We start from the raw sequence: 27,473 nt of genomic DNA, 5'->3' as shown, positions 1-27,473 counted from the left end.
CTCAGGACATTGGTTAAATCAACGAAGAATTTTTTTTTTAATTGATATTACTTTAGAAAGTATTGAAGGTCACAGATATGAGATATTTTTAAGTTTTGAAATAAAATATTTTTCTGTTTTCATTATTTATTAATATTTTGAGGACATTTATTAGTGTTCTTAAAATATTTTATACAAATAAAAAGATAATAATACAAAATAATTAATATTATTTAAATTTATATATATAAATTAAATTTATTGTCCTGCTTGTAGATAAACAAATAGAAATAGAAGTGACATTCTTTTAGAATACTCTTAACGAGACCATTTCTATTCTTCTCGTGTGTAAAGTAACATCAATTGTTTGAATTTGTGCTTAGAATGGTGGACCACATAGCTGTTTGCATTGAACTAGGGGCACCTTGCAATATCATGTCCATTTACTCTAGAAAAAATAAGGGTGAAAAAATGATATAATTTGATATATTATATCAGTCATTACAATAATTATATACTCATATTAATATTAATATTTTTATTTTTATTATTAAAAATAAATATAGCAAAAAATTATTTTTCTACTTTCAGTCTTTTTTATAGGAAACAAAAAACTAAATAACTGTAATCAAAGAAAACAATTAAGTCAGTTATTTTTTTATAAATATAAATTTTATTCTAAAAACACTATGATATTAAATAGTGTAATTAGTAATTTATATATTTAATGATACTAATAAAAAAAAGATATAAAAAAAATTTAGTAATTAATGTATTTTGAATCTATACTTTATTTTTTATTATAAGATAAAAAAAAATACTCTATTTTATTTCCTATAAAAAGAATTGGAGGTAGTATTTTCTTATGCAAAGATTTAAGAATAATAATATATAATTCATTATTAAATACCATTTAAAAATATTGCCGAATAGCTTGATATATTTGATTATTAAATGCTTTTGCATTGGAACACAACTAAAATTCTTCCCTACCAGAAGCCAAACAATTGCAAATTCTTTGCCTGCCACCCACAGGCCAAAGTTTGGTAAATGGTAACCATCATGCACCACAACCAGTCTTTAACTATCACCTTAATTAAAAGGCTCAAATTCTTCCTTTCTTTCTTCTTTGAGAAAATCCACCGACTTTTTTTATACATGCATAATGGAGGAAAATGACTTTTTAAATGAATTATTTATATATATATATATTATTATAATTAACCCATTCCCTTTATGAAAATCTCAAAAGGCTTAATTTATATAAAAAAATATGGTGCATTATACTAATGAATAATTCTATTAATATAATATAAATCATTATTTCATATCTCACAATGATGATATAATTAATTCAGTTTTTATAAAAAATAGTATACTAACCTGAGCTAATAAACAGTAAGCAGAACATTTTAATGCATTAACCCATCTTATATATATCACCTCGTTGTTGAAATCCAAGCAAAGCATAGGGAATCCCAAAAAGTGTCGAATAGTTTGTTCATAATAGTCATCACAAAATGACACTGAGCAATAAGACAAATCTATTGCACTGGCAGGTAGGGGACTCTGTTACTGATTTCGAATGAACATATTACTTATTATTATTATTTCTAAGATGCCCCTTCTTACATTAATGTGGTTTTTTTTAATCTAGTGTATTTTTCCTATTGACTAATAGCACCAGTATAAGTTTTAAAAGAATAAAATGCAACAAAAATTGTGCATGTATGTAGCAAGTTTTTTTTTTTTCTTCTCAAAATGCTCCTAGCACATTGATTCATGGCATGATTATTTTAACATTCACTGACTCTGCACATTAAGTGTATGTTTAAAAAATATGTTAACAAATCATAAATCTAAATTCGACATAAAAGTTATAGTTAATAAGGTTAAAATAAGCATCAATCAATACAACATACGAATATGCGACGAGTGCATGAACAAAAAACAAAATAAAGGTGGAATGTACTAGCTATAGATGATGAGTTAATGCTTCTAACCTGATTGGCATTGTACGACTCCATCTGAGGCTACTTACAATGAAGAATTGAATGTTTTTTAACACTTGGAAATGTTTCCAAACAGAGGAGCAAAATGTCCCCAGCTAGCTCATGGAATTTGGGAGAAGATAGAAACTGTAACAATTAACCTGTTACATACAATATGTAAACAAACTTGTTTTTTTTTTGTCTTCCAGCTAGTTCATAATGACATCTTTCTGTTTTCCTGAAATTGCATTAGGAGAGAGTCAGAGTGAGACTGTTTTGTTGTTTGTCTCAGAGAGGAATAGAAAATTGGCCACATTTGTCCTGCACTGTCACTATTTACCTTCTTCCTTTGGGAAGATTATATATATTTATTATAAAATGTTCAATCTGATCTTGAATAATTCAAGCACCACTTGAAGGCAATAGCAATGCTAGGCAACAATCTCATCACGTGGCATGACATAATTGCCAGCTTGCTCAATCTCATACATGTACATATAAATGGCCAACATCATTGGCTAATGCAGTTTGGTCTTGAAAGTCATCATGATTCTTGGATTTTGGCTACTTGTTCAGTCCATGAGCATTACTAATACTTGCATTGGTGACTGTACCCTGAGAAAAAAGATAGAGAGGAATTTTGATAGTAATAACTAATACTTGTTGATTCCACAAAATAATCATAATGCTAATCATTCTTTGCCCTTGTGATTATTTGGTTACCACCAGTACTAGTCATGACTAAAAGCAGGAGCAAAAGCAATGATGGACAAGGATGAAACATCTTGTTCATTGTTGCTTCTGCATATTGGTCTGGACCACAGAACAATTCATTTATGAAAAAGGTTATTGTAGAAGCTATAATAATATAATTTGTTACATTATATGAAAAAATAATACCTATGAGTGAGGGTATCATTACTGATGCCTGATCCTATTTTTCTTTTCTTTTTGGGTCCATGCTCTATTTTGATATATCAAAGAAGCAAATATTCAACATAATTCAATGGGAAAAAAACTGGTAGTAAATTCACGGTTTCAGCTTCTACAATTTAAGAAAGATGCTATCGATATATATTATTCATTGTGCCACTTATAGCATATTTGCTTAAATAATAGAAAAAATAGTATTTGAAAATTATTATAAACTTTAACTTTTATTGTTGTTGTTAAAATAGAGTGCTACAATTGTTTCATACAAAATTGAAATTATTGCAACCATATTTCACAGAGTCTATGATTGTGATTATGATCAGTTAATCATTCTACCTATTTCACTCATTCACTGTGTTTATTTTATTTTTATCTAAGTACTTCATGGGATGGATAGGAAAAGCACTCTGATACCTCTTTTTAGTGTGTCCCGTAAATCATTTACGCCGTCATTTTAATGAATGATGAATTCTTTCCTTTTAATTTTATCTCAATTATTGAAGAATTTCCCTACCTTCAATAGTCATTTGGCCAAAGAAACAAATCTGAAACTTTGCAGTGTTAATGAGAAATTATTGCATGGTAAGATATTACTATGTCTATAGTCTCTACAAATTATAAAATAATACATAGTTAACTTTTTATTAATTTATATTTTAGTTTAAAATATAGTAATTATTATTTTTTAATTAATCAGAATTATGACAAGAATAATCTCATATCATATAATAACTTTTCTTATATTTTTTAATTGATTAAGATCACATGATGTGATAGTCTTAAATCATATAATATTTTTTTCAGTGTTAATAACTAAAATTGGGTAAGAGAAAGTATTGAATGTTGGTTGGTTTTATGTAAAGTTGAATAAAAATAATTTTAAATGATTAAATGTAATTAATACGTGTATATATTAATTTAAATCACATAATATTTTAATTAAAAATAATTTTTTATCGAAAAGCACAAAAGTTGATTTTGTAATTTTTAAAATAAAAAATTATTTAATTGAAGTATTATAAAATTTTATGATAATATTCTTTGATGAGACTTAAAATTTTACTTCCATAATATATATTAACTATTTATTATATAAACAATTAAGATATAATTTCAATTTTAATTTAAAAAAATAACATCTAAAATACTTATGATAATGTAATTCTATCTTTAAAATAAGCAAGTCTTAATTTTTAGTACTACTCGCTACCATGATGACATGATATCCTAAATAAATAAGTAACTTTTAACCATGAATATGAACAGATACCTATGAGAATTCATTCCAGTTAGACAATAATGGCGGTTCATGATTCTCTCCACATCCACTGGCCCACTACTCCCTCTTCCTTTTTCCATTTCTTTTTTCTTGTCTCTTTTACCTTTTTTCTCTTCTCTTTTCCATTCAATTCATTTTCACACTCACTCACAACCCACTGTTTCGGTTTCTGCTAACAAACATCCCAGTGCCCACACACACACAAAAAATCTCTTTCTTTCAGCTTGAAGTTTCATGATCTAGAGCTTTCTGAGCCTGCATTCCCAGCTGCAGAAACCTCTCTGGGGTGCTTCATTACGCTCTAGGATCAATGGGTAAGCTCCATTTCGTGTTGGGTCTCACCCTTTTGCTTCTTCTTCACACTGTCTTAGCCGCGCCATCCACTACTTCACCTGCAAGTAAGTCTCCTCTGTGTTATATTTCCACTTTAGTTTCATCCAATTTATTCTTTTTAACTCAAAATTTGTCTCTTTCTTCAGAGATTGTTAGTGGGTTTATCTCAAATGCTATGCCTGCTTTCACCAAATGGGTGTGGTCGCTTAAAGCACCCACCAAAACGGGTATAGATCTATCACAATGCTGCTTTTGCATTTTTTTTTAATTTGGAATTTTTGGGTTAATTGGAATTGGAATGTTGCAGCGATTGGTGGGAAGTCGATGATGAAGTTTGAGAGTGGGTACACTGTGGAAACCGTGTTTGATGGAAGCAAGCTTGGAATAGAGCCTTATGCAGTTGAGGTGTTGCATAATGGGGAGCTTCTGATTTTGGATTCGGCTAATAGTAACATTTATAGGATTTCTTCTTCACTTTCTTTGTGTAAGTGTGCCAATGTGGTGGACTGGTAGCTTAAACTATGATCTGATTGACTCATTGCCATTATTCAATCTTTTTTTTTTTTTTTTTGGGGGGGGGGGGGGGGGGGGGAGAGGAAATTAGCATATCTAGCTTCTTGACTTTCTTATGCCTTCACTGTTGTCACCATGGACTAAGTCTTTCTTGGAATTGGAATTCCTCTGACTTTGGAAATTATGAGCTACTCAACTTGTGTTCTTTTGATAGTGGAAAGTTGTGACATTTTGCTTACTACCTCACCACAACATTCTGCTCAGTATTTCTTGCAAAAGTCAAATTTGAATCCTTTTAGACCGGTCATACTAGGTCGCATTCGTTCTAGTTTTTTTTTTTGTTGAACTTGAAGTTCATTACTGTCTGAGACTAAAGCATATGATATAGTTGCCATGTAATTCTTGTTAAAGATGACAAAATGTTATTTCTTATTAGCGGAATTGTGTCTCCCCCTGCTCAACCGCTTTTCGTATTGAAGAATCACAAAGAACTAACTGAAGTAATGTGCAATGTGCTAAGTATGATATCGTGTCACTCTAGTTCCTGTTTGTGAGCTTTATGAAGATGTATCACACTTTAATTATGTTGCTGTTTTCTTTTAAATATAATTTCTCGGCCACATTTGATCTCATTTGCATTTGAATTTGTATATGTCCTACATTTCAATAATAAAATGTGCATTGCAATTCTGCAGATAGCAGACCGAGGCTGGTGGCAGGATCTGCTGAAGGATATTCTGGACATGTTGATGGAAGGCTTAGGGAGGCTAGGATGAATCACCCGAAGGGGATAACGGTTGATGACAGGGGAAATATCTATGTTGCTGATATAATGAATATGGCAATTAGAAAAATTAGTGATTCAGGTAAACATTGTTATGCTCTGAACAATCCATTGTTCTCCTCTCCCCCTTGAGATCCATTTTTTACTTCTCACATTAGAATAGTTGGAAACTTTTTATTGAATTATTGTTTCTATTTCCAGGTGTCACAACAATTGCCGGAGGAAAATATAGTCGTGGAGGGGGCCATGTTGATGGTCCAAGTGAAGAGGCTAAATTTTCTAATGACTTTGACGTGGTTTATGTTGGAAGTAGTTGTTCCCTACTTGTCATAGACAGGGGTAACCAAGCCATCAGGGAGATCCAACTCCACTTCGATGATTGTGCTTATCAATATGGAAGTGGATTTCCACTTGGTAAACTAAATCAATCCAGAGTCTTTAGAAATTCTTTTAATTAAAAATTAAGATTGAGTACCGTCAATTTGCAGGCATTGCAATGCTTGTTGGGGCTGGCTTCTTTGGTTATATGTTGGCACTATTGCAGCGTAGACTTGGTACAATTGTAGCATCTCAGGATGTGAGTGCCTTGTGTTGTCTTTACCCTCCTGCATACGTTAAATCAGATGAAATAAAGACATTACAAATAAATTGGTCATAATTAAATATGAATGATTCTCCATTGATAGAATAAAAAAATTTATATGCAGTTGATAGCTGGAGTTATTTTGGAAAGTACAACGTTCTCAAGTCTTTCAATAAAAATAAATTTGTCACTTCTGTTGATAGCTACATGCAAGGAAAGCTCTCATTTTATGTTATGCTATGGTTTCAAATAAAATTCAATTTTTTAACTGCGCATGTGCAGTTAAACTCATGCTTTCTTCTTTAAAACTGGATAATTTATGGTTCCTTAAAAGGATTTCTGAATATATTAGAAAACTTCAGTCACTAATTCATCTCATGCTTATGTAGCCTGAGGGTCCAGCAATCTCTGGCATTTCACCAAGTCCATATCAAAAGCCAGTGAGGTCTGTCAGGCCTCCTTTAATTCCATCAGAAGATGAATTTGATAAGCAAGAAGAAGGTTTCTTTGGATCCTTTGGGAAGCTTCTTACCAATGCTTGGGCATCAATAGTGGAAATAATGGGAGGATTATTTCCTGGTTTCAGAAGAAAACCACAGAGCTATGAATTTCAAAGCCAACCGATATTCCGGCAACCTCAAAAACAAGTACATGCTTGGCCTGTGCAAGAAAGTTTTGTGATTCCAGATGAAGATGAGCCCCCTTCTATTGACACAAGAACCCCAACACCTCGAAAAACATATCCTTTCATGTTCAAGGACGCAGAAAAAATGCAACAACTGTGGCAAGGTCGAGCATTCTATAGTGGATGGGATGGAGATCTTCAGCAGCAGCAACAACAACAACTTAAACATCATCATCGTCACCAGTATCATTCATCAATCCCTCACACTTACTATGAGCAAAGCCACGAGGAAACCAATGAGATATTATTTGGGGCAGTGCAGGAGCAGGATGGGAAGCAAGAAACTGTAGTTATCAAGCCCGTGGATTATGGTCAATCTCTCTATGATCATCACGATATTCGGTCTCGAATCAGTTCTATGGGTTATATCCACAAGTACTAGGTATATATACAATCAGAAAGATTAGGAGTAATGAATCCCCTATCCAAGCTTTAATTAGAGAAGGGAGGATGGGGATGAAACCAAGTTCACGAAGTGTAATGATTTCTTTGAAACAGTGGAATCCTTGTAAAGAGGAGCTGATCATCAAAATATTAATTGTTCAATCAGTTTTGCCAAATTGTTGGTCGCTTTGGCCATAATTTGAGGATGAGATCAAGAAATTTTAGCTCGATAATTTTCCTTCTGATGATGTTTAAATGTCAAGCAGAAGTTCTCTGCCATTCAATATAGATAAATTATATGCTTTATTTTTTCCCTTTGTCCCAGCTTCAATCTGAAAGTTGTGACATGTTAAGAGTTTTTCTTCCTCTAGAAGTATAAACATTAGATCATTGTACTTTGTAGGGTACCATGCAAACTTTTAATGTTTGTTATGCTTCTAGACAAATAAAATCTCCTCCTCTTAGAGCATGTCAGAACTTGTGTTTGATGATATCAGTGTTTCACTTACCCTTTTGCAGTTCTTCCAAATGCAGAACAGTTACAATAAATAAATCAATCCTGAACTGAATTTCTTAATCTAGGTAGATTGACAAGGATGAAGGGTCCCAAGGTTAAAGTTGTTGCCCATGGATCACTTTTTAATTTCCATGTATATTAAATTAAAAATAAAGCAGCTATCGGTGATTGAAATTAAAAAACAATAGTTGTGACAAATGAATGTAGAGAATTGAAGGGGGTCATAAATTGATAATTGATGGTAATAATTGAAGGTGGAAGCTGGTAAGGGGAGTGACCACCGGAGTGTGTCAACACTAAATTTCCACTCAAGTGGATCTCGACATGACATGTTGGGAGCTCCCACTAGCCACTACACGTGAGTGACATTATGACATTTTGCATTATTAATTTCTCAATACTTAACATTGTCTTAAATAATTTTTTATTGACTTAATTTGATCCAAATATCAATTATGTTTAAAACTAATTATAAAACATATTGAATTTCATTCTCAAATTAGTATGGTATTTATCTTTTTCTCTAGTTTGATATTCAAAATGAGTTATTTATCTCTCTCTCAAATTAGGAAGAAAAACTTAATTTGAGCATTTATAAAAATAAAGAAATTAAATGTGAATAAAGGGACTAAAATCATACATACGTTAAAAATATAAGGACCAAAAGTGCAACTAAATTAATATTTTTTATAAAATCATCTGCGAATAAGACTTAACACTAGGATATCAAACACAATTGATATAAATGTTTAGAGCAGATCAAAGCTTAACTAGTTCTTCAATTTGTACCATCTTTGAAAAATGTATGTAAGTAACATTTGCAGTTAACTTAGTGCATGTTTGAGAAATTAAACCAATAATCCAAGCTTTGCAGTCTCTTGCATCAAAGATGCCTTGGGGTATGATCTCTGGAAAAGTAGATGAGATTAAATACAAAGATTTCAAATTTTGAATTATTATGAAATATACATCGACGAGAATCGGCTAAGCACAATGAATACCAAAAAAATTAAAAATACACAGAGAAATGTGGATCGGGTGAATACAGGATGTGGCTCTTGGTTTATTTTTGTCAACATCCCTGATGGGCTTTTTTGGGTTAATACGGCTGTTGGGTTTAAAACAAATGATCAGCCTCAAGGCCTTCTTTTTTGGGCCCCCAAGGTCGTCTCAAGTTGTAAGGATAGATAATGAAAAAAACAAAATGGAATGATATGCAATTATCCGATCCTGTTAACAAAAAATAGTTGAATATAAGAGGCTGGGCCCGATTCTAGACTGGGATAACTTCATGGAGATTTATTTTTTATACTTTCCTGCTTTTATTGGAAATTTTAATTTTAAAACTTTTATAAAATGTACATTTTGAAATAGATTTATAAGTTATGTTTTTAATGCGATTTAAATTTGTAATTTATCTGTTGAAGTTTAATTTTCAGAATGTATTAAATTTCCCTTCAAAAATTAAATTCCAGCAAATCAATTTGAAAATATAATTTTCAGAAGTAATAAAAATAAATTATCTTCATTGTGCGCAAGAAAAAGAAAAAAGAAAAAAAAATGGGGGAGAAGGGATAGAAACACGGCGGTGCAAGAAGAAATTTCCTAACTCTACTCATCACGTTTTTATTTAAATACGCTTACTCAAATTTTTACATAAAAAATTGAGTTGAATTGATGATATGAAAAATGTCGCAACGAAAATAAAGTTATATTGAGAAATGATAATTATATGTTTCATAACATATTCTACAATGTACCTTTATTATTAAATAAAATATATATAGTCTACTCAGAGAGAATAATATGCAAAATAACTTAGAGGAAAAAGAAAATAAATAATTTAAAAAGTAAGGAAGCTGAATGAAATAAAAGAAAAAATAAGTTAATACAAAACAATAAACACAATTCGTTGCGTTAGGATTTGTTTTTATTTTTAAGTGTATTAAATGTTAATTAATTGCAAAAAATGAATGAGAATATTTGTAGTTTTTTAAACTGTGACAAAATTTTCTTTACTTTTTTAATGAAAAATTAAATTTGATCTTACCGAGACAATTTATGATAATCAATTTGCTACTTATTACTTACCTTGTATTTTTTTAAGTGTAGTTCCAATACCATTTTTTATATCTAAATTACAAAGTAGTTTATTTGTTTTCTTAATAAATTGAGAGAATAAGCAATGTTGAATCCACATCAAATAAGTTAATTCAACATTTTTTCATGTCTAAATCATTTATATAAATTTAGTTCTGAATTATTACATGATCATCAAACTATTAGAGTGGTATTTATATGGTTAATACTTTTATGTTGGAGATTATTAGAGTGCGTTTAGTAATATAAATTTATATTTTATTTAAAATTTGGTAATTTCTTAACTTTGTTTAATAAGTTGAGAAGTTGTTTAATAAATAAATAAATTTTTTAAAAAACAGTATTTAACTTCTAAAAGTTAATTATCAATAATTATTTATCCTTTTTATCCTAACTTAAAAAATATATATGAGGATTTTTGATTGATTATTTAATTAAATGCTTATTTAATAAACATTTAATTAAACAATCAACTAGTTGATTACAAATAAATAAATATTTATTTTATTAATAATAAATAAATAAATTGGTATGTAATTATAATATTATATATTTTTAATCGTTTAACACATTTTAACTAAATAAACAGTTAATTTTGTTAAATAACTTCAATTCAGTCAAATAATTAGACAATTATAAAATTTTAACTAATTTCACAGACACAGGCTTGAATTTTTAAATAATTTTATTGACTGAAATCTTATTTAAAGAAAACTGAAGAGGCTTTGGATAAGTTAATTGCTGAAATTCATACAAATCTTATTACAGACAGCAATGAAATAGCTTGGAATAAAAGCTTAATTTGAGCTTATAATATTTTAAGAATACTTTTGATAGTTGACTCTGGATTTTTGGTTGTACTAAATTTATGACTATATTTAATGAGCTGATTATGGATCTTATTATATTAGTTTTTCATATTTTGGGGTTGTTATTAAGTTCTGGTTGTCTTGAGTGGGTTTTTTCTTTCCCCAATATAAGGTGAGAAAAATATTAACTTTAGAATAAAATTATTACTATAAATATTATTTTCATTTTCTTTTCTCCAAACATAAGAATTTTTTTTTTAAAGAGTTATAACATCTCACTAAAACAGTATCAACAATTGTGAACAAATCATTGTGACAGTTTCCTTTCATTTAAAAGGGTCAAATTTTATTACTTTTAATTCCGGATGAACATACAATTATTATGGGGTTTGAAGTTTCACTTTTGTGTAATCAAAATTTGGTTTCAATTAGAGGTTTACTTTCATGCCCACACGACACATATCTCTCTCTATGAGAAAAATTGAAGACAAAAATTTCAAAATATAATTTTTATTAGATTGAATTATATTTTAAATTAATTAAGCTTAAAAGTCAGTGCATGAATATTCAGTCGATGAAAATCAATACATTACTTGTACTTCTAAAATATGTCGATAAAATTACAATGGTAATTTATTTATCTACAATTTTATTTTCGGAGTTACATTTTACTATTTTTGTATATTCAAAAGTTTACTAGTTTTGGTGAAAAGTACGTAGAATAGATTTATTTATTGTCTTTTAACAAAACGAATGAAAAACAAAAACCGAGTTCAATCTAGAATACTTCATGTTAAATTGAATTAAATTTAAAATAAATAATAATTAAAAATTTAAAAATAATAACATGATTTTTTAAAAAAATTATATTCAATTACTATCTTTATTATTTAGCATCTGTCACCTCGATTTGTTTTAAAAAAACTCATATTCTTACACCAATTTTTTTTTATCTCTTTTTTAGTTATCATCTCATGAATCATATCTTTTAATTTTTTTTTTCCTTCAAACGTATAATTTTCCATTAAATTATAAAAAATCACATCAGACTCAGGTGAATGGTCTGTACCAGGTATCTCTCTCTCTTTTCTTTTTTGATAGCATCTATCTTCTCTTTTCTAACACTTGGTTTATAAATTGAAAATACGTTTGAAAATTAAAAAAGTTATAAATTAATTGAGTTCGTGACTGGAACAAAGTCTTCTCCAACATAATTAATTAATGCCCAAGTGAGGAAATATTTTTATTTATTTATTTATCATAGAGCAATACAATAGAGTCTTTTAGTTTTTACTTTTGCAAATGCAGCAAAGTTTACGAAACTGTCCCTAGTTATTTAATTTGTTTATTATTTGGGTTTTTTAATTTCATTTCCATTTATTTCTACTCAGAAATTTCAGAGACGGAAACGTTAAAATTGTAAAATCGTTGCAAAGTGGAAGAAAGGAAGGAAGAAAAAGGTGCGGTGGTGTTGAGTTGTATTATATTGTTTCCTCTGAAATTCACAGAACTCGCGCACACAACACACACATAACGCGAACACTCCCTTTGTTTCAGATCCGAATCTCTCAGCGCCTCCCCGATTCGGATCTCCGATTCCGGTGACCCGATTGATCTCCGTTTCCGATTCCTTCCCTTCGCAATTGGATCCGATTTGAGCTTCTCACCGGCCACAATCACCATCAATTATGAACCCGTTCTCTTCAGGGACGCGTTTGAGGTAAGCAATTAAATCTTCATCTTCTTCGCCTGTTCTCGAATTGGATCAACATCAAGTGCTTGCACACGCACACACTCTCGCATCCGGCACCATGCGTTCAAATGCTCCTTCTTCGTGCTGGTTTTGTAGCCAAGTAGGGCTTTGTGTTTTGGAAAATCTTGAATCATCTCCGCATTTTTATTTTATTCGAATTTGTTGCTCTTTTAAGTTTTATGTTCACGATTTCGCATTATTTTTCAGCTAAAATCAGTGATGTTTGTTAATAATTCCTTGATAACTGGTTTTGATGCGCTTAGCTGGGTTGGGGTTTGCTCATGGTATCTGAATCAGATATTGAAATCGAACTCTTGCGTCAAGTTCTAAACTTAGATAAACATTGCACGTCTTAAGAGGTTCTTTTGTATAGTTGTAAAACCATTGGAACAATTAACATATAATGTATCTTTAGTTTGTTGGTAGGATAAAATCTTGAGCATACAGTGCAATATTGTAAGCAACTGAATGATGTGGAAAGGTGCTCATGAGGTTCTGGATCACGAGAGTACATGACTCCCATGTTATAAGACAGATCTTTATTTGTCTTCCTTGTCTACAGAATGTCACTGAAGCTGCCCATCTTAAGTGCCATGACCAACCAGATGGATAATGGATTTAAATCCAGAGTTAACGGTTGTTTAGGTTGTTAATGTATCTGTGATTTATATAATGTTAAAACAAAAATAATTAAGAACTAGAAAGCTGAACATTTTTATTTGCATTATTTCAGCTGGAGAAGCAATGAATTTGCAAATTAGCATCCTATTCCTATGGTTTTGGTTGCATTGTGTGCCCCCATGTTGAGTTTCTGAATGGATTTGAAACTTGTTTTACACACTTGGTTGGTTTTGGGAGGGGAGCAATGTGCCATGCCTTGAACACTCTATCAATTTGCTTTGTCAATAGTGAGAGAATCTCTTGTCCTCCCCTTCTATACTAACATTGACTAAAACATTACATAAAAGAGTTGAAATTACAATCCTTGTATACTATTGCCAGCAAAAGCAGAATTTTATTTTCAGCATATTCTTGTGTAGCTTTTGGTGTGTTTTTCTTTTTACATTTCTGATTGAATTTTTATTTTAAAATTCCTTTTGGTTGGCAAAGTCAAATACACTGTATGTATTCCAGGTTTTCATGCAAGTTGCAAAGATGATACATCTTTAGTATTTGGTTTCTGTTAGATTTTAATTGAAATCAAGATCTTTTAATTTTCTGGATCATATCCCAACTTGTAGGGACATGATTAGGGCCATTCGTGCTTGCAAGACTGCAGCAGAAGAACGTGCTGTTGTAAGAAAAGAATGTGCTGCCATTCGTGCTGCAATAAATGAAAATGATCAAGACTATAGGCATCGGAATCTGGCTAAGCTAATGTTCATCCACATGCTTGGTTACCCCACACATTTTGGTCAAATGGAATGCCTCAAGTTGATAGCATCTCCTGGATTTCCAGAGAAAAGAATAGGTTATCTTGGCCTCATGTTACTTCTTGATGAAAGACAAGAAGTTCTAATGTTGGTCACCAATTCTTTGAAACAGTATCCAGTTTCTAGTTAATGTTTCATTTTTTTTGGTATTCCATGATATTTACATTGCACTTTACAAATTTGTTATTGATAATGATCTTGTACTTGCTGGAAGCAAATGAGGAAAAAACATTAATAATGGGTCATAGCAAAGCCTTAACTGAATCACAGAGATCTTAATCACACAAATCAGTATATAGTGGGACTTGCACTTTGTGCTTTAGGTAACATTTGTTCAGCGGAAATGGCTCGTGATCTTGCACCAGAGGTTGAGAGATTGCTGCAATTTCGTGATCCAAATATTCGGAAGAAGGTGACTTTTTCCTTGTACCTCATGTATTGAATCCGAGTTTTTATCACTTCTGAAACATTTAAGTTTCATATGTAGTGATTTTTTGGTTATATATTTTGTGGGGGGGGGGAAATGACCATGAATGTTTTTATGACTTCTTAGTGACACAGTGTCTTCTAGACAGTAACATATTGCTCTTGAATCTTGAAGCTTAATGATTAGTTTTGAAGTTCCTCTACTTTTATTCTGCAAGAGGTTGCTTGTTATTTGTTGTTCTTTCTTCTTAATTTATTGTAATGATGTTTACTTCATGAATTTTGAGGAATTTTCTTACATGCATCTGGCGATTATTTTCAACCATTCTAGGAACTATGTGTTTGCCCAATGATTTTTTTAATCTATATTTCGGGTAAGGAAGTAATTCCGATGCACACAAATTAATGATGCTTTATGTTGGATGCTCATTTAATGAGTCTGCACTTTCATTATGTGATATTAATAATAACAAAAAATGGTTACTTTATGTTGGTCTGTGCAGTGTGCGATAGCCATTTGACATGGCAAAAGTAAATTTTGGGATGTACAATCATGTTTGACCATATCACACCCAAAATTGTTTTGAGTTATGAGAATGAATATGAAACATTAAGTGGTTGTAGATATCATTTTTTTCATTGATTACCAGAGAAGTTGTTTGTGACTGTTCCTTTTTCTTTCATGTTCATTATTTTGAGTGGAAGTCTACTTATTAAAATCCTCCTATGTATTGTACTTAACATGCAACAATTGGTTCTGTAACCTTGTCTATGTTATCACATGTCAGTGTTTTGTGATCTCCCAATTTCCTTTTTCTAAATAATTACAACATTGCAATGTAATTTAATATTTAGGTTATGGACAAAATCTTTCTCATTTAACATTGTGAGCTATGACTTATCGTTATTCATTCTCATTGACTAACTGTGCTCACTGTTATATAGGCAGCATTATGCTCTATAAGGATCATAAAGAAAGTTCCAGACTTAGCTGAAAATTTTGTCAATCCTGCCACTTCCTTACTTAGGGAGAAGCATCATGGGGTTTTGATCACTGGGGTTCAGCTATGTACAGATCTGTGTCAAATTAGTCCTGAAGCTCTTGAACATATTAGAAAGGTAGTTTTTCATCTCTTGTAAATTGTGTTGTCAAACACAATGTATTTTCCTATAACCCACTTTGGATATTAATTGATTTGAAGTAAACTTATCTATTGTAGACTTAGCATGACAAATATTCTGTGCTGAAAATCTAATTATCTACATATATGTGCATATGGATTCTTCTTGGTATTTGTGAGTTACAAGTGTCCATGAATTTTTGGCTTTAATTCTTGACAATGTATTAATTTTGGACATTTTCTGTTGTAACAAAATACTTTGTGAACAATTAATACAGAAATGCACAGATGGTTTGGTCAGAACTCTTAAGGATCTAGCCAACAGTCCATACTCCCCAGAGTATGATATTGCTGGTATCACAGACCCATTTCTCCACATCAGATTGCTTAAACTTTTGCGAGTGTTGGGTGAAGGTGATGCTGATGCTAGTGATGCTATGAATGACATACTTGCACAGGTCAGTTGTGTGTTTACATTATTATATTATTATAGTGCTCATGCTGCAATGATTGGGTTATTGCATTTTCTGCATGGCTCTGTGGATGAACTTGTATGTTGCAAACCATTGGATATCTTGTCCACTTGCATGTGATTTGATTAAGGAAAACCTTGGTACAAACTACAAACACAAATTGATATGGACATCCTAAGAAAGATTGAAAAGTTTTTTACTTGAGAGAAATTTCTTTTATTGAAGAAAAATTTTGTTAGAGAGAGGAGGAAAAGTATAAGTAGGGGTAGGATAGGATAGGATATCTTCCAAAATAGTAAAACTAGACATGTAACATGAAAAATTGAAGAATTGCAGCAGGGATGTCTAGCTCTCTGCCTATCTGAAATTGCAACTCCCTTGAAACTACTGTAAGCACAATTTCAAAGGGAAGCCATGACATTGTCCTATAACACAACAAAATAAGGGGCCAAGAGATCCTTACAGATGCAAAAATTCTGCTCGGCTGTTCCTACCAAATGCACCAAAGGACTATTATGATTTAGATGAGATCAAACATTTCTTGTGATTTTGGATGTTGGTGTGTTTTGGTGGCATTGATTGGAAGATGTTCTATTTTAGGTTTATTTAATGTATCGTGGATCAGGTTGATTTTGCACTAAAGTAGGACAAAATCAAGAAAGAGTATAAGTTGATCCCTTTTTTTATATATGAACTATCTATAGAAAAGAAGAGCTTTTCTGCCCTTCAGTCAAATTATTAGTACTTGTGGTTCTAAAAGTTGGGATATTCACAATGATTTACTGGGTGTAGTAGCAATATGGTAATGATGACTTTGAGTTGTTGAAATGCATGAATATTTCATATTTATGAAGTTAGAATGGGTAGGCGTGTTCTACAATTAAAAGTGTTTTGACAGTTTGTACTTAGTTTAAATGTTGATGTTAGTCTGCTTTGGTTTCAAATTTATTATCAATTTGCTAGTGGTTCTTAAGGTGTTATGTGAATTCCAAAATGTTTTGAAAGTGGATTTTTTTCATTCCTAAAATCAGAGTAAAATAATGTATTTGATGAAAAATTACTTAGTAGAATATGCTTAAAGTTTGAAGTTTATTTTTAATCTGTTATTCTTTTTCTTGCATGCATGGGCTTGTATGCGTGGCTCATTGAGAAGCTGGATTTTCTTCTGTCTTCAAATGCAAATTTATCTGTATATTTCTAACTAATTCTTCGAAGGAGATCACGAGGAGGGTGGCTTTTGGTGTCTATGTATAATTGTATGGTACACTGAAAAATTAGGTTTATTTTGGCTAGCACTGGTATTTATGCTGTAATTATATGTGTATGATTTGGTCAGTTTTAGATGCTCCAATTACCTGGCCAAGCTAAGTTTTTTTCTCATAAACAGTGTTAATGACTTGTTGCTGTAATCAAGAGTTAGATCATTCAATTCAATATTCATAGGATTTGTTTGTTGTTTACCAAATCTGTGTTGTGAAGGTATTAATGAATTGATGAGTTTTAGTCTACTTTTCATTATTGTTGATGGCCATCTCTTCTGAAATTTAAGGTTGATGATCTTTAAAGTTGCTACCTGTTTTAGGTGGCTACGAAGACCGAATCCAATAAAGTTGCAGGGAATGCCATTTTATACGAGTGTGTTCAAACAATAATGAGCATTGAAGATAATGGTGGCTTACGCGTGCTCGCCATTAATATCCTTGGAAGATTTTTGTCAAACCGTGACAATAATATCAGGTCTATTTCTGCTCATTTCTGTCTTTGATAAGTAACTGAAAAATTTGATTAAGGCGTATGTATACCAATGTTATCAATGGTGGATGCCAAGGCAGCTTATGGCGGAAGCATGGCGGTGATAATAAAATAATATAATCTATATTATATATACAAAAAATATATAAGAAACTGCAGAATGTAATAAAAAACCCAAAAGCTAACATCATATGCCAAAATCACTGAACCTAATTGATAGAAAACCAACCAATAACAACAAATGCGTGATAAAAAGATATCATAAGGCTCATGATAACATAATAACGTATTATCATAAATCTCAAAGCTTTTGTTATTAAGTCATGTTAAGGAGAATTGCTGCTCAACCCAAGTAATAATGTGGCAGAGGTGTTAAAATGAAAAAATGGATGAAAAAACAGAAGGAATACTGAACCTGAGAAGAGAGTTGGCAAAATTTGAGAAAGAAAAATTGGTAAGTGAAAGAAAATTAACTGAAAAAACAGAATGAAAAACAGATAATGAAAACTGAGGTTGAAAAGGAAAACGGAAAAGAAAATGAGAAAGGAAGGAAATAAAATTGAGAAAGCAAGATAAGCTAAGAAGGAAATCTGTGAGTGAAAGAAACAGGAAGATTAAAGAAAAAATGAATGAAAAATACAATTGAGGAGGAAGGCAGAAAGGGAAGATAAAAAAACAGAATGGAGGAGGGAAAAAAAATGTGGTTCACTGGAAAATGGGTCACATCAGAGATGATGGCTATGGTGGTCGCTGGAGATGGTGGCCACATGGAGTGGGGAAGGTAAGAGAGGGAGTAGAAAGACTAAGATGCCAGAGCAGTAGCAAATAAACAGCTGCAGGCTCAAAAATCACAGTTTTAGGGTCAGCAGCCAAATTCCCCCCCTTTTTTTGAGGAATTTCTAAAATTTCCACCATGGCTGCTATTTGACAACACTGACTTACACAAGTGCATTAAGCAATTCACCTTGCAAAGTTCCACTTTTAAAGCTTGTTACAGTCCAATGAATTGGTGCAAGAATCTAGGAGGTGTTCTTGATTAGTAGGATTGATCTCTTGACCCCTTTAAACATTCTCCTGTTATGGTCCAACTTACAACTATAACGCTCATGTGGCAAGTGACCAGGAACTGTCTATTTTTTCCTTGTTAGAATATCCAGATTTTGTTAGATCTATGGCCCCCAAACCAGTATTTTGACTGGTATCAACTGAATATGTAGAGAGTAATTACTTTTTAATGTTATTTCTTGTAAGCTTATAACTTGAAAGGAGCATCTAGGAGTCTAGGACACTTAATTTTATTCTTAACTGGTATAGAAATGATCCAGTTATCCATTACTCATCATTATGACGTGTTGCCCACTTTTCCAAATGCCTTTTCATAGGTGCATTGCTTATCATTTGAGCAATTGATTTAGTCTTACCTATTTCGCTATTGTCTTGATCCAACATATATAAATAATTTTTAAAAACAGGGGATCCCAAATATTTTGATTAGAACATTTGCTTGATTATAGCAAAGACATTTACGGTTGGATTAAATTTAATTAACTGATATGCAGTAAGCACACTTAGTTATATTCTGAGAATTCTATACTCTATAGTAGTTTAAATTTAGGTTTAAATATACTTTTTGATTCCACAAAATAAATCGCATTTCGATTTTGTTTATTGTAATTATTTTTAAGTCATTACATAATTATTGTTTTTGGTCCTTCTTACTAATGTGCCTTCAGGAAAAAGTGACGTGACACAAGATTGATGCATGAAAACACTTGAGTTAGCTATTTCATCATTTAACATTTATTAGGGACCAAAACCAACAAATTTTAAAAATGTAGGGACTAAAAAAAATTTGTAAAGACCAAAAGAAAAATGCAGTACTTTTAGGGGCCAAAAAAATATTTAACTTTGAAATTTATTATTACTTGTTATATATAAGGGCTGTTTGTTTTTAGATTTTTTTTTTTAAATTTTAACTATAAAAATGTCACATTGTTTTCGTTCTGTTTTGTTTTAAAAAATTTGTATAAAAAATAGCAAAATGAAAATAAGGTGGTACTTTTGTAATTTAAAGTGAAAGAAAAAACATTTCTTGAAATCAAAATGGCCTTAAATTGTCATTGTATCTTTAGATGTTAAGAAAACGAGTCTTTAACTTTTAACTTAGTAAAACAGATGAAATTGCATGCCCATACAATTTCTTTAATGTACCATGTTTTAAAGGATTGCATCTAGTGTTTTCTAAATATTCATTTTCTCCTATTTTTTTTTTTTCTTTTCAAATTTAATTATTGAAGTAAATCTTATTCTTCTACATTCTTCCTATAGATATGTGGCGTTAAACATGTTAATGAAGGCTGTAACTGCTGATGCTCAGGCAGTACAGAGGCACCGTGCAACAATCCTAGAATGTGTAAAGGTATTATTAGATTCTGTCTTCTTCCTTGCTTATTCAATGACAAAGATGGGCCTTGTTTTACAACCTGAGGAATTGATCACTCGACTCTTTACTTCAGGATTCAGATGCTTCAATTCGAAAAAGAGCCCTTGAACTTGTTTATGTTTTGGTGAATGAGACTAATGTGAAGCCCTTGGTGAAAGAGCTTATAGATTATCTGGAAGTTAGTGATCATGATTTCAGAGGAGACCTTACTGCCAAAATTTGCTCCATTGTAGCAAAGTGAGTCATAAAGATTCCAAATGGCATAATTTGTTAACATTTGTATTCTTTTTTATTTTTTATCAGTATCGAACAATTTTTGGGGTCCACCTATGATATTCCGTTTATATAAGATGGTTTCATGTGTCACAGGAACAGTTTTTATTATCATTAGTTTTTTTAGAAACATACAACTATTTTTTGTGTTAGTGAACATTATATATGTTGGTGATGCAATCTCTGCATTTTGGCTATTACTATTTTTTCTTCTCCCTCTCCTCTTTGGTAAAACAAAAAGAATCCTTTTGGTCCATTCATTTTATATTGTTCCTCATATTTGTTACTCCCTGTTGATTTAGAATTAATAAGTAGGGATTTTCTTTAATTTGCAAACATAAATGTATATGATTGACTGGCTTTTATTTATTAATGCATCAGGTTTTCCCCAGAGAAGATATGGTACATTGATCAGATGCTCAAGGTTCTATCTGAGGTATAAATATAAGAGACTAGCTTTTGTAGTGAATTAAAATCACCACTGTGAAAATCTGAAGCCATGCTAGCTTTTCAGGGTTTTCGTCACTGATGTGTGTTTGCATGTGAATTTGATTCCTTTAAAATACATCATTTTAGAGAGAAAAGTGAGACATTTCAACCATAAATGAGAAAATTAAGACAGTAGATTTAAAAAATTCCTTGTATGCAGCATCCCATAAAAAAAGTGATTTTCCATGGCAGCTTATTAATAACATTAGTCCTTGTGGTTTATTTTAAGCATCTAAAAGCAGTAAGTTTTTATTGAAAAAGAAAACATTTAGGCCCATTTTGGGTAAACTTTTAGAGAAGTCCTTGTAGGAGAAAAAAATTAATAAAACTTCTTACATAAATTAGAAACAACTTATACTTCTATATTTTTTTAGAAGTTTTTTAATTTATTTTCTTTAAAATTTGAAGAGATAATTTATTTTTAAATTATGAGAGAAGTTTTATTCATTTTTTATACTAATTTTTTTTGTTAAAGGACTTCTCTAGAAGTTCATCTAAAGTAAACCTTATTGCATAACTTCTCACCTTAAGAGAAGCTAAATCCTTGCAAGTAAATATGATAGTTCTGTACTCCATTTCCCATCTCTACGTTTTGCATACAACATCCCATAAAAAAATGATTTTCCATGGAAGGATGTTATTTTTTTGCCATGATTGTGCATAATGATTTTGTTAACGTTAATCCTTGTGGCTGATTTTAACTATATAAAAATGATATTTTTTTTATTTTGGGAAATAATGTTTATTATACTTTTGTATTTTCGATATAATAAATGCTTTCTTTTTCAATAAAAAAACTTATTAGTTTTAGATGTTTAAAATAATCCCTAGAAGTTGATGTTAACATATTTGAACTTTTATTATCATTTTATGATTTGGTGGTACATGTATCAATGTTCAAAAACTGCTACATACATATGATTTCATGTCTCTATCAATTTGTTTGCACCAGAGTTGTGCTGCTCCTATGTGTCTGTCACAAAATATTCACCCAATAAATTTGATGGTAGAACGTGATTATTGTTTGAAGGGTGTGCCTTGACACAATAGTGAGGTTGCTACCTTGTAACCTAGTGGCCACAATTTCTTGTTGTGGAAACTACCTCTGTGCTCCCAGGGGTAGGGCTGTATCTTATTCCTATCTTACTGGGCCCCCTAATGCTGTGATCTTCATGCATTCGGATGCCTTCTTTTTTTTGTAATTATTGTTATGGTGCTTGTTGTGTCCATATTGATCCATTCAATTTAGCTATACATGTATATTGGCTGCGAGTACTGATCTCTATTCTATGTTAGTAGGCTGGAAATTTTGTAAAAGATGAAGTATGGTATGCCTTAATTGTTGTGATAAGCAATGCTTCTGAGCTTCATGGATATACAGTAAGAGCCTTATACAGGGCATTTCAAACGTCTGCTGAACAGGTGCTCACTTCTGCTTTGACAAAATCTAGTCACATTGTTGATTTGCTTTTGAGGGCATTCATATAATATTACGTTATACTTTTCATCAGGAGACTCTGGTTCGAGTTGCAGTGTGGTGCATTGGGGAGTATGGTGACATGTTAGTCAATAATGTTGGAATGCTTGACATAGAAGATCCAATAACAGTGAGTGAATGCTACTGCTTGAAAAGTTTATACATATGTACATACTATTCCTTCAAGTTGCATGAATATGATATAGATATAATGATGTAAGATGGGATTTGGTTTACATGTTTGATTGGTAGATTGGTATATTTTACATATACTCTGGAAGAATTTGCTCGAAGCTATTTGCTAATTTAATGAAATCTGGGCAGATGTTCTTTATGCTAAAGCCATAAATATTAGGAATGTGGCTGGCCGTTTTATTATAATTTCTATTGCTTAGTTGGATTGTTTTATACAGAGGAATGAGCTAATACCCCTGCCCATTGTGTTTTTTTTTCCTCCTCTCTGTGTGAATTGCAGCATTTAACAATGATTGGACTACTGACAATTGATGGCTAAGTTTGCTTGTTATTAACTGCACATTAGAAAATCTAAATGAAAAGTTTAATTGCATATAATTTTAAAAAAAAAATTGATTAGTTTTTATCCTTAATTTTTTTTTCACACTGGCAGGTGACTGAGTCAGATGCAGTGGATGTTGTAGAGATAGCTATAAAACGCCATGCATCAGATCTTACCACAAAAGCGATGGCTTTGATTGCACTATTAAAGCTCTCTTCACGTTTCCCTTCATGTTCAGAGTACGATCTGTTTTTCCTAATTTTTCATTATCTATTTCGTCATACCTTGAATTGGAGTTTGTCAAGACACAATTCACCCGAAAACTCATGTTATTAGGTGAAGCATTGTGAAAGGTTTTGTATCTGATGTGCTCCATCATGTGAGAGCCCTTTTGGATTTAAAGTTATATGTGAGAGCCCTTTTGGATTTAAAGTTAGAGTTGGCAAAACTCACTACCCAATTCATTTGGGCCTGCTCATTGCGGGTGACAAGCTTTAACAGACCAGATAAAAAAATCCCTAATCTAATTTATGCTTGTAAAAATGGTGTTCAAAATGGTTAAAAGCCCAGTTTCTTCAAAGTTTAGCCTGCATTGGACTTGATTGAATCAAACTGAAAAATTCGAATTTAATTTGGGTTAAAATTTAAAGTCTAAATTCTGCATTGTATTGGGTAGGTTTGGGCTAGCCCGGTTGGACAGACCTATTTTGGCAGTTACTTTGTGCTGAAATTCAACATTTAATTAGAATAATAGAGGTGGAATGAATCAAATGATGAGTGATAAAGGCTTTGCCACTATGTCAAGAATCAACTCTTCCAAAAGTTTAAACTATTAGTTGAAGACTCATGAATGATTATATATCTAACAGCATTCTCTTGTCCTGCCTTTTTATTTTAAAGTAATTAGGAATATAATAATCTAGTAGAAATATTCAAGATAATTTTAAAAAGTAATTCCTATGATCATCTGACAAATCAGGATTTTTTGGTCTATGATCATCTCCACATGCCAAAGATATATGCACCTTGTACAAGTTTATATCCTTGTGCATTTTGTATATTTGACATGGAAATTTTATTTTCTTTTTGAATGATAATATAGGAGGATTGGAGAAATTATTGTTCAGTTCAAAGGGAGCCTTGTGCTAGAATTGCAGCAGAGAGCTATTGAATTCAATTCGGTTATTGCAAAGCATCAGAATATTAGGTGAGGTTAATTAATCTGCTTATTATATTATATCAAGATCTTTGAAAACTACCACACACTCGTGAGAAACTGTCATTGTGCAGGTCTACGCTTGTAGAAAGGATGCCGGTTTTGGATGAGGCAACTTTCATTGGTAGGAGGGCTGGGTCTTTGCCAGGTGCAGCTTCAACTACAGCTGCACCTTCTGTTAGTCTTCCAAATGGAGTAGCAAAACCTGTGGCTCCTCTTGTTGATCTGCTAGATCTAAGTTCAGATGATGCTCCTGCACCTAGCTCTTCTGGTGGAGATCTCCTTCAGGACCTTCTTGGTGTTGATCTGCCACCCGCATCACAACAATCTGGTTAGTATTTGTAGGGTATCTTATAAATTATTGCGATGCCTGAAAAACTATATATTTTAGTATTTAATAATTGCTATCTTTGTTTATGTATTTTTTCTTTTTGTGCATACAAGAGCAAGTGGCAATGCTTTACGAGGCCTTTTGTTTTTAAACCACTTGATCCATGATTCCATATGAAAAACCGTTGTGAAGAGCCTTGCTCTAAATGGGTTTGTTGAAAATTTATTTTTTGATGAAGTCCAACAATGTTTGATCCATAGAACCTACCCCACCTAATGAGATAAGGCTTTGGTAATGGTGGTGGTTATTTGGATTTGTTGAAGAAGAAAGATGCAAATTTATTCACTTTTCTTTATCATTAATAGTTCCATTGGACATATTTGTAGCATGTCTGACTTTTATTTGCAATTTTAGGTGCTGGCCAAGCTTCAAGAAGTGGCACTGATGTTCTTTTAGATCTTTTGTCTATTGGATCACCTTCTGCCCAAAGTAGCTCATCTACAGTAGACATCTTATCCTCCAATTTGAGTAACAAAGTACCGGTTTCATCATTGGGTGACCTATCATCACTTTCACTTTCTTCAAGAACAAATTCAAATGCTGCTCCTATGATGGATTTATTAGATGGTTTTGCCGCCAACCCACCAACAGGTTGTAAACTTTGCAACATTTGGACATTATCATTGAGTGAAATTTAGTCAAAGTACTGATTCCTGATCCTTTTTTATCTTGAATAGAAAACAATGGACCAGTTTATCCTTCTATAACTGCATTTGAGAGCAGCTCCTTGAGGTTGACATTCAATTTCTCAAAACCACCAGGAAACCCACAAACAACTATTATCCAGGCTACCATTACAAATTTGTCCTCTAATACATATACAGATTTTGTTTTCCAAGCAGCAGTTCCTAAGGTATGTCAATCAGTATGCAACTGAGCTTTCTGCATGTAGTGATAACATCATCAATCATCATCACTGTAATTTTAAATGTATAATTTGAATTTACTGCTCTTAAATATATCATGATATTCATTGTTATAGTGATAACTTGTAGTTTCTTGTTGGCTGTTGTTTCTCTTAATTAATAGATGGATTCTAGCAATAAAAATGTTTGCAGCTGTCAGTAGCTTGATAGTTTCCTTTGTATTACTCTAATTAGTTATCTGAGCTTTTGAGTGCTGAATAATTAGATCTATTCTATAATGTTTGATAATCATGAGCAGTTCTACTAGTTGATCTGTAGGAATAAAAAAATCTTTTTAGCTGCTTTGTTACTTGCCACCATCTAGTACTTACGAATTTTGTTATTTTGGCTTGCAGTTTCTTCAATTGTACTTAGATCCAGCTAGCAGCAATACTCTTCCGGAAGCTGGAAATGGGTCCATAACACAAACTTTGAAAGTTACTAATAGCCAACATGGAAAGGTAGATGCTCTTTATTAATATTGTTTTACTGTAATGTTGATCACTGGCATGTTGCTGCTAAGCTGCTAAATTTATGATTTATTTTAGTATCTGATAGTACATGCTGCGAAACTGCTAATGACTTGTGTCTATGGGTTAATTGATTGACCACTACTTTTCAGATTGTTCATCAAAACCACCAAGGATATGTAGAATAAACTCTAATATATTTTTAGTTTACTGCACAAGCATTTAAACTCATTAGGCATTAGACAAAATCATATTTGGCTTTGTTGTTTGAAGTCTAGACTCTAGATTGACTTTAATTTACTAATGATGGATATGTCTTCAATGTTAATTTTTATTGTTGAGCAATTGTGTAGAATAAACTATTTTTCTTGTGTTTATAATCTTCGACATAGCAATTCTCCTACTCTTTGCTATCTGTTAGAGCTTTTTTTGGACTTGCCACTCCATGCCTATATATGGGACTGGGATTTATAACCATGGACGAAACAACACCCCCCCCCCCCCCTTTCTTCCCCTTTATAGAATGGATATGGTGTACTCTTCTTGAGATTTTTTCCCCGTTATGTTCATCTATATGTATAAGCACTTCTTAGACAAGACTTGATTTCTAGCAACTATTCTTTTTCCAGAAATCTCTTGTCATGCGCATAAGGATAGCATACAAGATAAATGGCAAGGATACACTTGAGGAAGGACAAATCAATAATTTCCCTCGTGATTTGTGAAGCCTAATGATCAGGGATCATTAAGGTGATACACAAAACCCTTTGTTTTGGCCAGGACTCTATAATTACTGGTGCAGTTTTCATGTTTCGTTCCTTCAGATGAGGAAGGTATCGTTCGAGCAGCTGGACCACTTTTTGGCTCATATTTGAAGTCTAGTGGTGGCTTCACGTCTTTCTTTCACCTTTTTCTTTTTTACTTAGGTGGTTTATGTACATTAGTACAAAATATTCCTGTATGAAAATGTCGAAATCAAATTTTGCCTCTCTAGGCACTGAGAGTTATGTGTCATGTTGAGAACTTGAGGTGCTTTCTTACCATTTTTTTTTTGGAGGTAGTCGCTCGGTCTTGCTGTCTAAAGTTATAGTGTTGTTGAATGCAATTTGATCCTTTAGACGATTGGTGGTATATTTGATTTTATGTAACTTTTCTCCCTCAAGATTAATGAAATGTAAGCTCAAAATTATTCAACTTTCTTGCTTGTTTTTGGGCTGTTTGATTGAAAAGTGAGGATTATACATTGTGAAGTATGTGATTCATAATCATCCCATATATGTTGGTAAGAGCACTTTATGTTGTCTGAATACTACCCTCCAGGAATGTTTTTATCTAAATATTGGTAAAAGTTCCAACTGATATAATAGGCTAGACGTCACATAAACCCTTTTGTAAGGTTTGTCAAGTTTAAAAAATTGAAGTTACCGAATTTTGAAACGCCAAG

General features: G+C 31.9%; 2 protein-coding genes across 3 annotated transcripts; both read left to right on the top strand.

Moving 5' to 3' along the window:
- The first annotated feature begins 4,416 nt into the window (after positions 1–4,416).
- LOC113869635 lies at positions 4,417–9,509 on the top strand. Of its 2 annotated transcripts, none has more exons than XM_027506065.1 (7): positions 4,417–4,580; positions 4,662–4,742; positions 4,823–4,999; positions 5,724–5,894; positions 6,014–6,226; positions 6,301–6,389; positions 6,785–9,509. In XM_027506065.1, exons 1-7 carry the CDS (start codon positions 4,493–4,495, stop codon positions 7,460–7,462), a joined length of 1,497 nt encoding a protein of 498 aa, XP_027361866.1. In that variant the 5' UTR covers positions 4,417–4,492; the 3' UTR covers positions 7,463–9,509. The 2 variants fall into 2 exon arrangements, with proteins under 2 accessions (XP_027361866.1, XP_027361867.1); XM_027506066.1 differs by having other exon boundaries at positions 6,301–6,400; positions 6,820–9,509.
- Positions 9,510–12,332: 2,823 nt separating this feature from the next.
- Positions 12,333–27,250, top strand: LOC113869987 (AP-1 complex subunit gamma-2-like). The gene is made up of 19 exons (XM_027506570.1): positions 12,333–12,350; positions 12,448–12,610; positions 13,885–14,187; positions 14,347–14,488; positions 15,448–15,621; positions 15,902–16,081; positions 17,679–17,833; positions 20,177–20,267; positions 20,365–20,528; positions 20,946–21,000; positions 22,353–22,475; positions 22,565–22,660; positions 23,159–23,286; positions 24,150–24,254; positions 24,338–24,594; positions 25,009–25,245; positions 25,332–25,507; positions 25,916–26,020; positions 26,659–27,250. Exons 2-19 carry the CDS (start codon positions 12,579–12,581, stop codon positions 26,752–26,754), a joined length of 2,619 nt encoding a protein of 872 aa, XP_027362371.1. The 5' UTR covers positions 12,333–12,350; positions 12,448–12,578; the 3' UTR covers positions 26,755–27,250.
- The last annotated feature ends 223 nt before the right edge of the window (positions 27,251–27,473 follow it).

The sequence above is a fragment of the Abrus precatorius genome, unplaced genomic scaffold (genome assembly GCF_003935025.1).
Source record: "Abrus precatorius isolate BTA unplaced genomic scaffold, Abrus_2018 Scaffold6, whole genome shotgun sequence".
NCBI classification, from domain to species: domain Eukaryota; kingdom Viridiplantae; phylum Streptophyta; class Magnoliopsida; order Fabales; family Fabaceae; genus Abrus; species Abrus precatorius.
Note: the sequence above shows the minus strand (reverse complement) of the source record. Positions and strands in the feature narration are given on the sequence as shown.

Coding starts and splice junctions, on each gene's coding strand:
- LOC113869987 (XM_027506570.1), top strand. CDS start 12,579: ATGAACCCGTTCTCTTCAGGGACGCGTTTGAG. Junction 14,188..14,346: donor GTCACCAATTCTTTGAAACA/GTATCCAGTTTC, acceptor ACTGAATCACAG/AGATCTTAATCACACAAATC. Junction 20,529..20,945: donor ATTTGCTCCATTGTAGCAAA/GTGAGTCATAAA, acceptor TTAATGCATCAG/GTTTTCCCCAGAGAAGATAT.
- LOC113869635 (XM_027506065.1), top strand. CDS start 4,493: ATGGGTAAGCTCCATTTCGTGTTGGGTCTCACCCTTTTGCTTCTTCTT. Junction 4,743..4,822: donor TAAAGCACCCACCAAAACGG/GTATAGATCTAT, acceptor GGAATGTTGCAG/CGATTGGTGGGAAGTCGATG. Junction 6,227..6,300: donor TGGAAGTGGATTTCCACTTG/GTAAACTAAATC, acceptor GTCAATTTGCAG/GCATTGCAATGCTTGTTGGG.